Source organism: Chlorocebus sabaeus, chromosome 1 (assembly GCF_047675955.1).
Source record: "Chlorocebus sabaeus isolate Y175 chromosome 1, mChlSab1.0.hap1, whole genome shotgun sequence".
NCBI classification, from domain to species: Eukaryota; Metazoa; Chordata; class Mammalia; order Primates; family Cercopithecidae; genus Chlorocebus; species Chlorocebus sabaeus.
In genome coordinates, this window is record NC_132904.1 from 44314920 (window position 1) to 44332180 (window position 17261).

Consider the following 17261-nt stretch of genomic DNA (forward strand, 5'->3'; position numbering starts at 1 on the left):
CTTTAAAAATTCATTAAATCTTTTTGGCCTCCTTATTTATCACCCTAACCTACTCAAATTTGTGTAGGAAGCCATTCAAGACAAAACTGCAAGTAGTTGAAACTGTGTTATCAGCACCATAAATTTCTAGTAATGGTCTGAGTTCAAATCCATAGTGAAAACAAGCTGACTGGTTTAGCCCAGTGAAAGCAAATCATGCTTGTGAAGGAAGACTAGGCTTATGGTCTTAAAACCATCATTCGAAGAGGTTTTTCCTCCTCATTGCTAGGCCAGTTTTCTAAGAGACCAAAGACAATTTCTTGTTGAAACAGATTTTGCCACTTTAAATATTAATGCCCATCAGAATCTTCTCACCCATTCATGTACTAGGGCAATAATTACTATCTGATGAACATGACAATTCTTAAACTGATCTAATGTAGGTGCCATATATTCTTTGGAAAGGGAATCCTTGAATGGATAATGATGATTCTATCACCTAATATTGTTTTCTATGTGCCAGGTACTGATCTAAATTCTTGATTTATTAACTCATAAATTGGCATGTTCATGGAGGGAGAGAGAAGTTAAGGAAAGTGACTAAGATCATACAGCAAGTAAGAGCTGGCGCTAGGATTTGAACCTAGGCACTGACTCCATAGCTAATGCTTCTCAACACTATGTTAAGCTGCCTGGTGTATGTCTTGTTTTGACAAAGAACCAAATGCTGAACTTAAAAAGGAGGCATGTGGAATGCCTCTCCTTAAAAGTCTTATTTTCTTAAAAATAATGCCTTTGTTAAGTAAGACTTGTTTTAAATGCTTCTGATTTTACAAAAGGCCTTAATATGTTGAAACTTATCTATTTATGAGTGATAAATGAGTGATAGGGCCTAACACTGTCACCCGGGCTGGAATGCAGTGGTGTGATCATTGTGGCCTTCACCTCCTGGGCTCAAGGGATCCTCCTGCCTTAGCCTCCAGAGTAGCTGGGGACTACAGGTGTGTGCCACACCTGGCTAATTTTTTGTAGAATGGAGTCTCCCTGTGTTGCCCAGGCTGGCCTTGAACTCCTGACCTTAAACAATCCTCCTGCCTTGGCCTCCTGAAGTGCTGAGATTTTAGGCATGAACCACCATGCCTGGCCCTATTTTTACTTTTAAGTAATTAACTTTTTTAGAGAGTCTTTCTCTGTCACCCAGGCTGGAGTGCAGTGGCACGATCTTGACTTACTGTAGCTTCCAACTCCTGGACTCAAGCAATCTGCTCACCACAGCTTCCCAAGTAGTTAGGACTACAGGCATGCACCACTATGCCTGGCTAATTTAAAAATAATTTTTGTACAGACCTGGTCTCACTATGTCGCCTAGGCTGTCTCAAACTCCTGGCCTTAAGTGATCTTCCTGCCTTGGCCTCCCAAATGCTGGGATTATAGGTATGAGCCCCCACACCCAGCTGAAATATTTTATAATGTTGTTTGATACGTTTTATTGCAACTTTTTATAATATAAATATTTTAAAAATATTTTATAAGTTGTTTGATACATTTTATTGAAGCTTTTTCATTCTACATTTCAAATTCAATCAGTAATTGTAAATGACAACTTTATAGAGTGCTAAGTATAGTAACAGTTACATGTTTAACCTTTGCACATAAATCTAGTTTGAAAAAGATGATACATTAGTAAATAAGTACATATTTATCCCAATCTTTAAAAACTTTCATGAAACCTAGGATAAATGTATTGAAATTAGATTTTCTGGGCAGTACTAAAAATCTTTAAGGCTAAGGAATAGTCACAAAGAGGGAAGAAACTACAAAATGAGAACCTTAATCAATTAGGCTGTCTGTATATATGATTTATATAAGAAGGCTGAAGCTATTTTCCATATTTTAGATTTTTTTACACTAATCTTTATTACATCCTGATTTTCTAGCAAATAATACAATTAAAAACTCCTCCTCTGAGGAGTCTGTAATAAAATAGGTACTACCTGTGTTACTACTTTAATAAAACATCCAAATAACCAATTTCTGTTTAAAATTTATAGTAAAAAGCTTATTAAAAACAAAAGACTATCTCTCTTCCAAATACGGGCCAGTGTAAATGATTTTCCATATAGATAAACTCAAGGTGGGAGTTACATTTGGTTAAATCTGGTGGAGCAAACTTCTAAGAAAATGATTACGTGGCAGACCACGAGGATCAGCTGATTCTCTTCCTCAGCTGAACTATGTCAGATTCCCACAGTAAGAACTTCTCTCTTATTGAGGAGGCTCATTAGGGAAGAGTCCATCATCCATCCGTCTGCTCACATGAAAGCAGCTCCCTCCTGCTGACTCACTCTACCCCACATTAAAAACAAGGTAGTGTGCTTTTATGGCTTTTTCACTGGAGACCGTAAGTTTGAGTTGAATTATTCAATGTGAGGGTCACGGTGAGAGAACGTGGATCTTTCTTATTCTTGTGAACTGTGACCTTTCCTTTCAAGGCTTCACCTGTAAAAGAAAGGCAAAAATTGTTAAGAATTCAAGGAATACAGTGTAGCAGAAAAGCAAATAATGTATAACTACCACTTCTTTTTATTGTGTTTTACCACTTTTTAAATTTTATTTAAAGTTAATACTCATTTTTTTTTTTTCTTTTTGAGATGGAGTCTCACTCTGTCGTCCAGGCTGGAGTGCGGTGGCACGATCTCAGCTCACTGCAACTTCCCAGGCTGGAGTGCAGAGGTGTGATCTCGGCTCACCACAACCTCCGCCTCCTGGGTTCAAGACATTCTCCTGCCTCAGCTTCCTGAGTAGCTGGGACTATAGGCACGCGCCACCATGCCCAGCTAATTTTTTATTTTTAGAGATGGGATTTCACCATGTTGGCCAGGAGCTCGAGCTCCTGACCTCAGGTGATCCACCCGCCTCAGCCTCCCAAAGTGGTGGGATTACAGGAGTGAGCCACTACGCCTAGCCAATATTCATTTTTTAGAGCAGCATTATTTTATTTTTATTATTTTTTAAAGACAGAGTCTCTCTCTGTTGCCCAGGATGGAGTGCAGTGGTACAATTTCAGTTCACTGCAACCCCCGCCTCCCGTGTTCAAGTGATTTCTCCTGCCTCAGCCTCCCAAGTAGCTGGGATTACAGGCATGTGCCACTATGCCCTGCTAATTTTGTATTTTTTAGTAGAGACAGGGTTTTGCCATTTTGGCCAGGCTGGTCTCGAACTCCAGACCTCAGGTGATCCGCCCACTACCTCAGCCTCCCAAAGTGCTGGGATTACAGGCGTGAGCCACCGCGCCCAGCCCTGTTTCATTAATTTTTGAATGAAGCGAGAACTAACTACACACCACAGTGTCAAATCCTCGTGAAAGTGAGTAAAACTATTGTGGTCATGCAGGGTCAATGGAAGCATTTTACTGAACTTCTGAATATGCGGCCCTATGGTGGGTTCTGGGCATCTAGAAAAAAGATATGGTCCCTGCCCTCAAACAGTTTGTGATCAGGGTGAAGAAAAAAACTATGCTAACAATTACACAATAGGCATGTGTATAAAGTGTGCTAGAGGTAAACGCTGGGGATGGTTGGAAGGCAGTTAAAGGCAAGGTTTCACAAGAATTAATGAATTACCCATGGCCAGGGCTAAAGTCATGGTTCACCAGGCTTAAAGGATGTACATGTAATGGTATTTAAGGAAAACACATACACAGAACCTTCAGGAATGGCATTCTGAGGAAATGGAAATTATAGCTAGGAAAATGTAGAGGCACATGACAAGGCCATTGGCCATTAATGCACTGGTGCTGTAAAAGGGAAACAACGTAGCCATGTGAAACAATGAACACACAAAAATTATCTGTGCAAAGGCTGATTTCCTAAATTCTGTCTGTTCCAAATTTTATGTACTTTTCTAATTATAAATACTTCTCATTTAATTTTTCCTTTATTTTAAAGAGCTGTTTAAAAAATAACAAAACAAACCACTAAGTTGTAGTTGATCACCATTCTTTGCTTAAACAATATTAAGATAACACCAAATAGTATCAGGAATAGCTTTAGCATCTGCATGGACACAACGAGGCTCCATATAATGACCAAGGAAATCTATGTAAAACTACTAAAGTACTGAATCAATATCATTTTAAAAATGCAAATCCCCCATATTCAAGGAAAATTATCTGAATGATTTTCAAGATGGTAGTGAAATAACACAAGTAAAACATAACAAACCACCTAATATATTTATTTTCAGAATAAAAGATTCCATTACTGATACATTATTCTCTACATCTTTGCAAAAAAGGAGAGACTCATAGTTTAACACAAAATTAAGGAGTTCAATAATAGAAGAAATAACGTGGCCCAAGGTGCAATCCATTCAACAAAATATAACAATTTTGGTGTAGGTATATATGTTAATGTGTATATTTGGCTTTAGTCTTTACACCTGACCTATTCCTCTGTATTATTAAGAAAACATTATAAAACTATCTCATGACATGTTCACCAATAGTGGACATAATAAAGATTACCAGTCACACTTCTACAAACTTTATGGAGTTCAGGTGAATCATTAGATAATTTATGCTTATATTTATTCAACACCTACTTTGTGCTAGGCTCTACTCTAAGGTCTTTACATGATTTATCTCAATGGTCACAAAATATTGTTATGAGGTAAGTGCATTTTCCTGACTCACAGATGAAGTTCAGAAAACATAAGTAATCTGCCCAAGGTCATCTGCCAGCTAGTCAAAGAAGCAGGATTTTCAGCAAGGCAGTTTGATTCCAGAACCCAAGCTCAACTATATTCTGGTGCTTCTCTATCTAAAAAAATTAATGATTATAGCTTTAAATATACTATAATGAACAAGAAATGACCTAAATTTTACCGCCCTGTGGGTGTTTTTTTGTTTTTTTTTGTGTTTTTTTGGTAAAAATATTTAGCTACTTGTATAAACACAATTGATATGTTAGTTAATGTAACTATTATTCTATAATAACTCTAATGAACAATGATACATGTTTTCTTATCTAAGGCATTAACCTAGCGAAGAAATAAAAGATCATTAGTATATTGAACACATTTAAGATTTTTCTATTTTGACTTTTCTATTTTGGCTGTTTTACTGCTTCTTTTTAAATCAACATTTAAAAATTAAAAGTTACTTATTGACACCGAAACTGAGAATGAATAGCCACATTATGATAAACTGACAATGTTTTTGTAAATACATGACAGAATAGTAATTGCCAACTTGGTTATCGGGTTTAACTTACTGTTATTAAATTTCCAACACTGAATCAACAAACTTGATTTTTACAACCAGTGGCTTGCTGGTTCCTTTTTATTGCAGTATGTCTTATATAAATTACTTAATTTAGTTGCTGGTATAAAGTAGTTCACATATGAAAAGACAGATAATGGACACTTGAGGTTCAAAAATAACAAAATGACCTCCACAGACCCAACACAAAGTAAGTATTCTATTAGATGTCCTAGTTAGGACATTAAAGTGTGGAGGGAAAAAGGATAGATTGGGGGAGCGGGGGATTAAAGTGTTCATTTGCATACCACCTGCTTTTATACATAGAAAATCCTGAAGCTATATGCAAAGAAGGCTACTAGAACTATATACTGAAGTTTAAGCAAGGTCTTATCATTTAGGATCAAGATATAAAACTCCTATTTCTACATACTAGCAATGAAGAATTTATATAACAGTACAAACAGCAGCTTCAAAAAAGCATAAAGGCTGGGTGTGGTGGCTCATCCCTGTAATCCCAGCACTCTGGGAGGCAAAGGTGGGCGGATCACTTGAGACAGGAGTTCGAGACCAGCCTGGCCAACATGGCAAAACTGTCTCTACTAAAAATACAAAAATGAGCCAGCTGTTGTGGCGCACCTCTGTAGTCTCAGTTACCTGGGAGGCTGAGGCATGAGAATAGCCTGAACCTAGGAGGCGGCAGTTGCAGTGAGCAGAGATCACACCACTGCACTCCAGTCTGGGAGACAGAGCAAGTCTCATTCATTCTCTCTCTGTCTCTCTCTCACACACACACATGCATGCAACACTTGAGATAAATATAACAATATATGTCTAACTTACATAAACTACAAAACAACTCTAACGATGGTCCACATAAATGGAGAGACCCACTCTCTTGTGGGTGAAAGACTCAATGTTAAGATGTCAATTTTCAGTAATCTACAGATTTAACAAAATCCCAATCAAAATCCTAACAGGCTTTTTTAGGCCAGAAATTAATGAGCTGATTTTAAAATTTATATGGCAATATAAAGGACCCAGAATAGCCAAAACAATTGTTTGTACAAATCTTGCCATCCTGTTCTTTTTCAATCTTATACAGTCTGTCTTAAAGGCATAAGGACAGACATACAGGTCCATGGGGGAAAATGAGAACTCAGAAGTAGATCTATATACATATAGTCAATTAATCTTTGACAAGGGAGCCAAGGAAATTAAATCAAAAGGATAGTCTTTTTAAGAAATGACGATGGAACACGTGAATATATATTTGGGAAAAGATGAACTATTATTAACTTTTAAATTTAACTCAATTAGATGACAAACCACCCGATTTGAAATCAAGCAAAATATTTGAGCAGAAATCTCACAGGAAGATATAAAAATGGCCAATACACATATGAAATAATGTTCAACATCACATCAGGCAAATGAAAACTACAAGCACAGCTATAACTACATACTCAATAAAACGGCTTAAAATACTGCATCTTTTTTATAAGTGCTAAAAATGATGTGGAACAACTGAATTCAGCAATGGAATGCTAGCCCTAGCAATGTTAGATAGTGACAGTCATTTTTTATTTATTTATTTTTTAGATGGAGTCTCGCTCTGTTGCCCAGCCTGGACTGCAGTGGCATGATCTGGGCTCACTGCAAGCTCCGCCTCCTGGGTTCACGCCGTTCTCCTGCCTCACCCTCCCGAGTAGCTGGGACTACAGGCACCCGCCACCACGCCCAGCTAATTTTTTGTATTTTTTAGTACAGACGGGGTTTCACCGTGTTAGCCAGGATGGTCTCGATCTCCTGACGTGTGATCCACCAGCCTCAGCCTAACAAAGTGTTGGGATTACAGGCGTGAGCCACCGCGCCCGGCAGTATAGTCTTTTTAAAAAAAATTTGCCAGTTTCTTAGAAAGTTAAATATACACTTACCATAAGACCCAGTAATTCCACTTACCCAAGAGAAATGAAAACATCTGTCTACACCAAGACTTTTACATTAATATTTGTAGCAACTTTATTCTTAATGGCCCCTAACTGAGAGCAATCCAGAAGTCTAGCAGCAGGTGAATACCTAAGTAAACTGTGGCATGGCCAAACGAATATTACTTGGCAATAAAAAGGAACAACCTAATGATAGATGAATCTACAAAAAAAAAAAAAAAACGCTAAGAAAGCTAGAGTATATTCCATATAATTCCATTGATAAAAATTCTAAAAAGGAAATACATATAATGACAAAGCATATCAGTGACTGTCTTGGTCTGGGAATCAGGGTTGGGGACTGCCCACACAGGGAATTGAGAAACTTTTTGGAGTGATGAAAATAATCTATATTTCCACAGTGGTGTATGTAATTTTCAAAACTCATTGAGCTGTACAATCAAAATGTGTGAATTTTAATTACATGTAAATTACTTAAAAATGTGCCTAGGAATAAACATAGACAAATGAAATGTAGAGAAATCAGAAGACCAATAAGATTCAGTACATAGAAAGTGGCGCATTTTAAGTCACTGAGGAAGGATTCAATAAATTGTACAAAAGTAGTAATATAATCTTTTAAAGGATGAAACCAAAGCCAGAAACCAAAAGGAAAAGTTTGACAGACGTGACTATAAAAAAATGAAAAAAAAAAAAAAATTCTATAAAGCAAGAGTTTAAAGAAAACAAAAGCAGTGTTAATTTTCATTTCTTTGTGCAACAAGTATTTTTTAAATATGAATTTTGAATTGATTCCTTAGGATGGATGATCAGAAGTATAATTTCTTCATAAAAGGTATGAAATATATTCCAGTGTTACATTCCTGCCATCTTCATCAATAAAAGAGTAAATGAAAACAATAACCAAACTATGACTGCTCTGATTTGTATTTCAAATCAGAGGAGATAAGTATGATTTCGTTTATTTAACTACCATCTAAAAAATCTGGTGCATTTACCTTATGGCTTTTCTCATTAATGTATATGAGGTATTGCTAGTAAATATTTCCTTTTAGTACATTTGCTCTGATGGTTGCGCTCTTTCATTTACATTGCCTTTCGAGTGTTAAAATATGTAAGTTGTCTTGTTTATGAAAGTCCTATTCAATCCTTAGTGTAAGTCAAAAGAGAAATGTTCCATGGTGCTTATAAATCTGGTTATCATCTTCATTTCAGGATCAAAGGATGTACCTATAAGAGTTCTATGTGTTCCTCAGTTTGGAAACAAAAAGCCCTAGTCAAAATGAATTAGTAACGGATATTTCTATTAATTTTTCACAAAAGAAAAAATCGTAAGCATCAATGTAAATAGTTGAAAAATTAACATAATGTCATATGTATATAAGCTGATGCTGATAACTGTGATTTTCATTTCTTAAAATGAAATACAGGTAAATCTTTTCCATAATCTAATTTCAAAGATGAGGGTGCACACACACACTCATTTAAGTTAATTAAATAGCATGAAGGGTCACAGTAATAAATGTATAATTCACACTGCTGATCTCCCTTCTACTGTTCAGACCTAACGAAAGTGCCAAGGCAATGGCTATAATACCAGAATGGATCAGAGTAATTAATCAGTGTCAAATAGATATAAAATGACTGATGTTGTTAAGTGTGTGCACTGTGTTGAGAGCTGGAAGGAACACTCTGGAGCCGAGCTGCATGGACTCGTTTTTTATCATCAGCAGACGGCTGTTAGTATAACACAAAGCAGTGCCATAGTTCTAGACAAAAATGACTTCATTTTAATTGTTAGACTGTATTTTTTAGAATTAATTTCTTCTGGAGCAATGAAGCTTCATTTCCTCAGAAAAAGGAAAGAAAAACACAATAAATCATTATTAATTGCTGTTAAAGCTTAGAGTTGAAAAATGAAAGAAAAAACTCCCAGATTCTCTATCATATAAAAGCTTACTATGTACTGTATGGATAAATAAAGAGAAATAGCCTGATTTTATATTTTCAAAGCCAAATTACATTAAAAAGATTTGAATTTTAAAGTACTGCCATATTTACTTACAATGAAAGTTTGTACAATAAAACAGAACATGAATTGTAAAGGGAAAACCCACCCTGAATTTAAACTTTTAAGTGTCCTCATCTAGGCAAAATAACTCTATAGTTCCATTTACAATATTTTACTTATCTTGTCATATTACCTTCTGGACACTAAAATAAGCTTTACATATAGTAATTTTTCCAAATGAGACTCACAGCTTCATCTATTTTCATCTAAAAATCTTATAGTACATTGAGTCAAAAGCTACTTTTAGTTTAAATGTAACTATAGAGAACTCTTTTAAGCCATACCAAGGTAAGTTTGAATACTAACCTGCTCAAGTGCAATAGTATGAAATTTCTGATAACACCGGAGTTGGCAAAATTGGCCAACAAAATATGGACACTAGATAACCTTGGCATAGTGTTACCCAAGGTGATGGAGAAAATTAGATTTCAATGACAATATATACTATTGTACTTACTTATTCAGCAGAATATGTCAAATATTACATCACATCAAGAAGGAACAAGGGAGGGACACTAAGATGTTGAACTTCTATTAGAACCCCAGCATGCTAAGATGTTGTAACATGTGTGTGTATGAATTTATCTGGGAAATCAAGAAAGAGAACAATCAGCTCTGAAAACATTTAAATTTTACAGAAATTAGCTATGCTATGAAGGGTGAGTCGGAATTTATCAAGTGAAAGAGGTCAAAACAACCTTCTAGGTAGAAAAATACCTTCGACAAAAGCAAGAAGAAAAAGAAAAGTTAGCTTAAAAATGAGCAATCTGTATAACTGGGGTATATGAGCTTACCTGGGGTTGTGAAAGGATGGGGTTGGAAATGATGAAAAACCAGAATCACATTGCAAAGGGCCATGGTAAGGAGTTTGTATTTTATCCTGAAGATACTGACTGTCCAGTGGGAAGTTTAAAACTAACTTTACGGCATTATTTACATAAATTGTGTTCGAATGTTGCCACTTTCTTAGTTTCATAAACCACCCCAAAGTCTCAAATATTATCTCTTCCAGAAGTTTTACAGTTTTAAGCTTTTAGATTTGTATCTATGATCCACTTAGTTTTTATATAAGTTAGTTTTTGGATATGGTGTGAAGAATCATTATTTTCTCAAACAAATATTTACTTGTTCTAGCACCATTTCAAAAGAGCACCCTTTCTCCACTAATCAGCACTGCTCCTTTGTAAAAATTTAATTATACAAGAGTAGGTCTATTTCTGGATTATTATATTGACTTAAATGGCTATAATAAACACTACTATACTGCCTAGATTAATATAACCTTTGGTAAGTTTAGAAATAACACTGTATAAAGATTCCAATGTGTTTCTTTCTCAATTATTTTGGTTATTCTAGGATTTTGATTTCTATATAAATTTTAGAATCAGCCCATTAATTTCTACAAAACAGATTTTGACTGAGATTGCACTGAATTAATAAAGGAAATTCTTCTACGAAGAAGTAACACTGTAACAGTATTAAGTGTTCCAATTCACAAAATATATCTCTCCATTTATTTAAGTTTTCTTTAATTTCTCTCAGCAATGTTCTATAGTTAAGTGTACAAGTTTTGCATATATTTCGTTAATTTTATTCCTAAGGTTTTAATTTTTCCTGATGCTACTGTAAATGGTGCTGTTTTTTTAAATGACAAGTTCAATCATTCATTGCTCCTCCAGGAGCTCTCGCTGTGCTCATCCCTGTCTAGGTTTCAGGCTATCTGGAGTCCAGGCTGGGGATATTGGATGAAAACATCATAAATTTACCACAGGTTTGCTGGTACTTACAATTCTGGTCTTCTCCTCCCATTTATTTGCTATTACTTTTCAGAGGTCTTAATAGCTGCTCCATGCCCTCTGGTTTTATAGCTATATTTGGTGGGAAAAATTGGATAGAATGTGCTATTATCACCTTACCTGGGACTGGAATTTCAGTGCCTTTATATTTAAAGTGTGTTTCCTGGAGGCAGCATTTAGTTCTATTCAGTCTATTTCTGCCTTTTAATTGGCATGTCCAGATCCTTCATGTTTAATGTAATTATCAGTCTATTTAAGTCTGAATTTAAGTCTATCATCTTACCGTTTGTTTTTTATTTGTTCATCTGTTTGTGTCCTTTTCCCCATCTTCTTTAAAAAAATTTAATTATTTTTTGAGAGACAGGGTCTTGCTTTGCACCCAGGCTGAAGTATAGTTAGTGATGCAATCATAGTTCACCACAGCCTGGACCTCCTGGGCTCAAGCAATCCTCCTGCCTCAGCCTCCTGTGTAGCTCAGACTACAGTTATGTGCTACCACACCCGGCTAATTAAAAAACTTTTGTTTTTCTTTAGAGACAGGGTCTTGCTTTGTTGCCCAGGCTGGTCTCAAACTCTTGGTCTCAGCGATCCTGCTGCCTTGGCCTCCCAACGTGCTGGGATTACAGGCATGGACCACCATGCCTGGCCCCTATCTTCTTTTGAATTGAGTACTTTTTTCAGGATTCCATTCTGTCGCCACCACTAAATTATTAGCTATAGTTTGTGGTTAAATTTTAAATTTATTAGCTGTTGCTTTAGGGTTTACAATGTACATACTTAAACTTCACATACAGTGTAAAAACTTTACAATACATTAAATATTTCTATTTTCTCATTAATTTCCTTGGTTATCATTGCCATATATTTTACTTCTCCATATGTTTTAAACCTACAATACATTATTCGTTTTGCTTTAGTCAATGATCATTTAAGAAATTAAGAAATGAAAAAAAAGCTTTTTAATGTGATCACACATGACCATTTCTGGCATTTTCCATTGCTTTGTTAAGATCCAAGTTTCCATTTGGTGACATTTTATTTCCTCTTGAACTTACTTTAATACACGTCTTATATTTCCAGTCTGCTGAAAATAAATTCGTTCAGCATTTTTCTTCTGAAAAAGTCTTCATTTAGTTTCATTAAATAACATATTTCTTGTAGATACAGAATCTAGGTTGCCAGTTTCAATATTTCAAAATGTCATTCAATTAATCATCTGGCTTACATAGTTTTTGATGAATATTCTTTTTTTTTTTTTGTTATAGTCTTGCTCTGTCACCCAGGCTGGAGTGCAGTGGCGCGATCTCAGCTCACTGCAACCTCTGCCTCCTGGTTCCAAGCAATTCTCATGCCTCAGCCTCCTGAATAGCCAGGATTACAGGTGTGTGCCACCACGTCCAGCTGATTTTTTGTATTTTGAGTAGAGATGGGATTTCGCCATGTTGCCCAGGCCTGTCTTGAACTCCTGAGCTCAGGCAATCTGCCTGCCTCGGCCTCCCGAAGTGCAAGGATTACAGGCATGAGCAATCATGCCTGGCCAGTTTTTGATGAACATTCTAAGGTTATTTCTTTGTCCTTCTCTACATGATGTTTCCTTTTACTGTGGCTTATGTTAAAATTTAAAAAAGTTATCACTGTTAGCTTGATATGTTTTGGTGTTTTGAGTTTATCCTTCTTTAGGTTAACTAAGTTTCTTCAATGTGTAGCTTGTATCAAATATACTTCCTGTTGCATCGCCTCACCTTACCCTATTCCTCCCTCAGCTTCTTCCAAGGACTAGGATAGAGTGCTTGGTATTTTCCCATAGGCTACTGTGGATATGTTCATTTTTATTTTAAATATGTTTCTCCTCTCCTTGCTCTATGTTGAATACATTTGATTACTGTGTATTCAAGTTCACTGATCTTTTCTTCTGCCATTAATTCCATCAAATGACATTTTCACTTTAAGTGTCTTCTCACATTCTCTTCGCTATGTTCATATAAGCATAGTTACAACATTTTCTCAATATGCTTCTCTGCTAATTCCATCACTTCTGGGTCTGTTCCTATCAGACATTTTCCTGCATCCAATGTTTGGTTGAATGCTGGACATCAAGAATTTTATATTATTGAATGTATCCATTTTGTTTTCCTTTGTGGCTACTAAGTTACTTGCAGCTTAGTTCTTTTCCCTTCAAGGCTTGTTTTTAAGATTTGCTAAGGAGGATCTAGACAGCCTTAAGCTAGAAATGTGAACCCCATGCAGCCCTGTGTGAACTGAGAACTCCTTGGTACACATTTGCTCCAACTACTTTGCTTGACCTTGTGCATTTAATCCTATATATACACATCTTACTTGTGTAAAACTCCAGGAGTCTTCCTATAGATCTTTTTGAGCTTGTTTTCTGATGAGCTCACCCTCTTCAGTACTCTGCTCTGCAACTTCCCAGCATCTATTAATTAACGCTACCATCAAAGGCTTAGGATTAAGAAAAAGTGTTACTTACATGATCCTTTCTTTATACTCCCATAACTAAGAAATGACTATTTTTCCAACTGTACCATTTCCTTTTAAAATCTTTCTTCAGCTTGTACTCTCTTAGGGGATTCTAATATTTTGTGACATATTGGTCTTACTATTTAGATACAAAAGCATACACCACGGTAGTAAAAGAAACACAGGTGGTGCCAGCGGGCAATATTTGCATTACACAACTCCTTCATAATATTCTACAAATGCTTAAGAGCAAAGCACAAACCAGTTACTCTAAGGATTACTAGGTAAAGAATAGTAAGGATTTCAAAACTTCACTAGTCATTAAACAATATTTTGTAATGAAGCAGGAGAAAATTTTGTCAATCAAACTCAAATGCTATCTTAAATCTCCCTCACAATTAAAACATGAACTAGTACTGCCTTTAAAACTCTAGTATTAAGATGACAAAATGGCTACAATGAAGAAAAAAGCAACATTTTCAAGTTTCCAAACATCAATCCAAATACCAGAGCTACAGAAAAACAAAAATGAGGCTAAACGGACTTCATTTGGGTTTTCCTCATTTCAGTTCTGCTGTGCTCAAGCTTTCTGCAGACAGAAAATGACACCATCAAGGTTTTATTTCTGTATCACTTGCAACTTCAAAGTGAGAAAATGACAAGGTGCTGCTTCAATCTCGTATTTATTTGCATCTATTAAACTCAATTTATGTATCAACAGTGAATTTGAAGCTATAGTAGAATTTATGAAATATTGAACACAGAGATTGATAACCACCTGGTAACTGTAATATAGAGCCCACCACCCAGCTTTGTTAAATCTTAGTATTCTACCAGAGTTCCTCCAATTTTTTACAAAGTTTTCTTGTATACGTCTTTTATATGACATTGACCCCCCTGCCACCTCAGTTGTAGCCTACCCTAATCCTATTTCTATCCTTCCCCAGAGGTAACCACTATGCTGAATGTGAGTTGTTTCATACTTGTATTAGATATGTGTATGTGTGGTTGTTTTAAATGTTTTAAAAGTTCACATAAATGGTATCTTGTCAAACTCATTCTGCAATTTTCTTTTTTGCTCAATGTTGCCTCGCCTACCTTAACTCCCCAAGAGACAGGGTCTTGCTATGTTGCCCCAGCTGGAATAAAGCAGCTCAATCACAGCTCACTGCAGCCTCAAACTCCTGGGCTCAAGGGAACTTCCAGTCTCAGCCTCCTAAGTAGCAGGGACTATAGGTGTGCGCCACCATGCCCGGCTTCAATGTTGTTTTTGATAGAAACATACATATATAACTTACCTGCTCTAGATACTATTCTATGCAACTACCACTTTTTCTTATCCATCTTCTGCTGGTGGACAATTAAGGTTATTTCCAATTTTTCCCTTCTACAAACCATGCTGCTATAAAGATTTTTATATATGTTGTGGGAGAGACTGTTAGAATACAGGCCTAGGAAAAAATTGCTTGGCTGTAGGGATGGTACATCTATACTTAGCTTGATAGTATCAAACTGTTCTTAAAAGTTCTACTAATTAAAAGCCAGCAAAAGGGGATGAAAGTTGCATTTGGCTACATTATTGCCAGCACTTGACATTGGTAAACTTTATGTATTTTCTTCCCCCAATTGATGGACAAGAAACAGCATCTCATAGGTTCAGTTAGCCTTTCCCTGAGTTATTGGTGAAGTTGGATTTTTTTCACTGAAGCTTGTTATACATTCAGCGTTCATGCCCTCAGGAGGTTTTCAGAGAAGGTGGTACAAGAAGACTTACATGTAGTAAGCAGTTTAAAATTGTAAATCCCATAATGAAATTCTAACTTTTAGAGTGAAATGTATAGGTATGTCAGAACTATAGGTGCTAATATAAGTGAACAATCAATGAGTTTTTAAAATAAAAAATAGAATCTGATTTGCCCTTGAATACTGCGTAACATTTGGATAGGCAGGGAGGAGACAGTGGAGAGAACGGTAAGACAAATAAACTTTGAATGCAATAACTTTTTCTCTTTTTTTGAGACAGTCTTGCTGTGTCACCCAGGCTGGAGTGCAGTGGTATGATCACAGCTCACTGAAGACTCAAGCGAGCCCCCTGCCTCAGCCTCCAAGCAGCTAAAACTACAGGCTTGTGCCACTATGCCCAGCTAATTTTTAGTGTTTTGTAGAGATAGGGTCTTGCTATGTTGCTTGGGCTGGTCTTAAACTGGCCTCAGCTGGGTGTGGTGGCTCATGCCTGTAAACCCAGACTTCGGAAGGCCGAGGTGGGCAGATCACCTGAGGTCAGGAGTTTGAGACCAGCCTAGCCTAGCCAACGTGGTGAAACCCCATCTCTACTAAAAATACAAAAATTAGCTGGACCTGGTGGCGGGCACCTGTAATCCCAGCTACCTGGAGGCTAAGGCAGGAGAATTGCTTGAACCCAGGAGGTGGAGGTTGCAGTGAGCCGAGATGGTACCATTCAACTCCAGCATGGGCAACAAGAGTGGAACTCCGTATCAAAAAAGAAAACAAAAAACCCAAAACTGGCTTCAAGTTATCCTCCTGCCTCGGCCTCCCAAAGTGGCTTATTACAGGCATAAGCCACTGTACCTGGCCTACAATAACTACTGAATGAAATTGTCTTTAACTTTTATTTTATTGGTGATATCTCTCTTTAGTCACTTGGAGAAAGAAAATATTTTCTTTTAGTTATATTTGTAACTTATAAAATACTAACTATTGCTTAAAGTTTTCTGAATTCTGTGATACTTTAAGAGCTAGGTAATCTTATTTATTTTAGTTGGCAGAAATTAGACTTAAATTTTCTTAAATTATGTCTTTAATTAAATGATATGCCATCTAAAATGTATGTAGACGGTAAACTCTAAGAACATCTTAACATCTGTTATATTGCTTCAAATACATTGTGCAGGCCAGGCGCAGTGGCTCACACCTGTAGTCCCAGCACTTTGGGAGGCCAAAGCAGGCGGATCACTTGAGGTCAGGAGTTGGGGACCACCGTGGTGAAACCCCATCTCTACTAAAAATATAAAACTTAGCCGGGTGTGGTGGTGTGTGCCTGTAATCCCAAGTACTCAGGAGGCTGAGGCAGGAGAATTGCTTGAACCCAGGGGATGGAGGTTGCAGTGAGCTGAGATCACGTCACTGTATTCCAGCCTGGGTGAGACAGCGAGACTCCGTCTCAAAAAGCAAATATAGTGTGCACAGAAAAAGTGGTTGTAAAATGAATGAATATCTTCTACTTCAGAATGAATAAGGTACTTTTCCCCCTACTATTCTTTCTCACCTGCTGTAACTGAAAATGGTTTTTCCAGTAGAAATACTGTTTGTTTCCAGTGTGTTTTGGTGCTCTGAGGGCCCGTAGAGAACACGACCTGAATTGGTAAAGTTCAAAAGTATTTGATGAAGTACAAGATTTTTAATATCATGGTACATTAATCTACAACATCAAACACAAGCCCCGACTGCTTACAGCAGCAAAATGCTTATGATTAAACACCTTGGGGCACAAAATAAAATATAATGTACTTCTGTAATAATTAATTCTTATGAGATAACTCATGATACTTACTCTGTTGTGGCAATTCTTCTCAAAATATATATCAAAGTAGCCAGCAATTGCCTGTTTTTTAAAAAAAGAAATATACTTACTAAATGAATTACATTATGTAATAACTAATTATTGTCTCTTAAGACATGGCAAATGAGAAACTATTTCAGAAACTCAA

At 36.5% G+C, this 17261-nt stretch overlaps 1 protein-coding gene across 5 annotated transcripts in view; it reads right to left on the bottom strand.

Annotated features, from left to right (window-relative positions):
• Nucleotides 1-1511: 1511 nt before the first annotated feature.
• The window catches only part of PRMT3 (protein arginine methyltransferase 3), a 134520-nt gene continuing 118770 nt past the window's right edge, over nt 1512-17261 (bottom strand). For 4 of the 5 annotated variants that reach the window (XM_008004263.3, XM_037999575.2, XM_008004272.3 and 1 more), the window contains 3 exons: nt 17105-17155; nt 16820-16907; nt 1512-2478 (listed from right to left, as the gene is read on the bottom strand). In XM_008004263.3, the coding sequence (XP_008002454.2) occupies nt 2369-2478; nt 16820-16907; nt 17105-17155 (249 nt within the window). In that variant the 3' untranslated portion in view covers nt 1512-2368. The remainder of the gene's footprint in view (nt 2479-16819; nt 16908-17104; nt 17156-17261) is intronic. The other variant, XM_037999574.2, reaches the window with a different exon arrangement.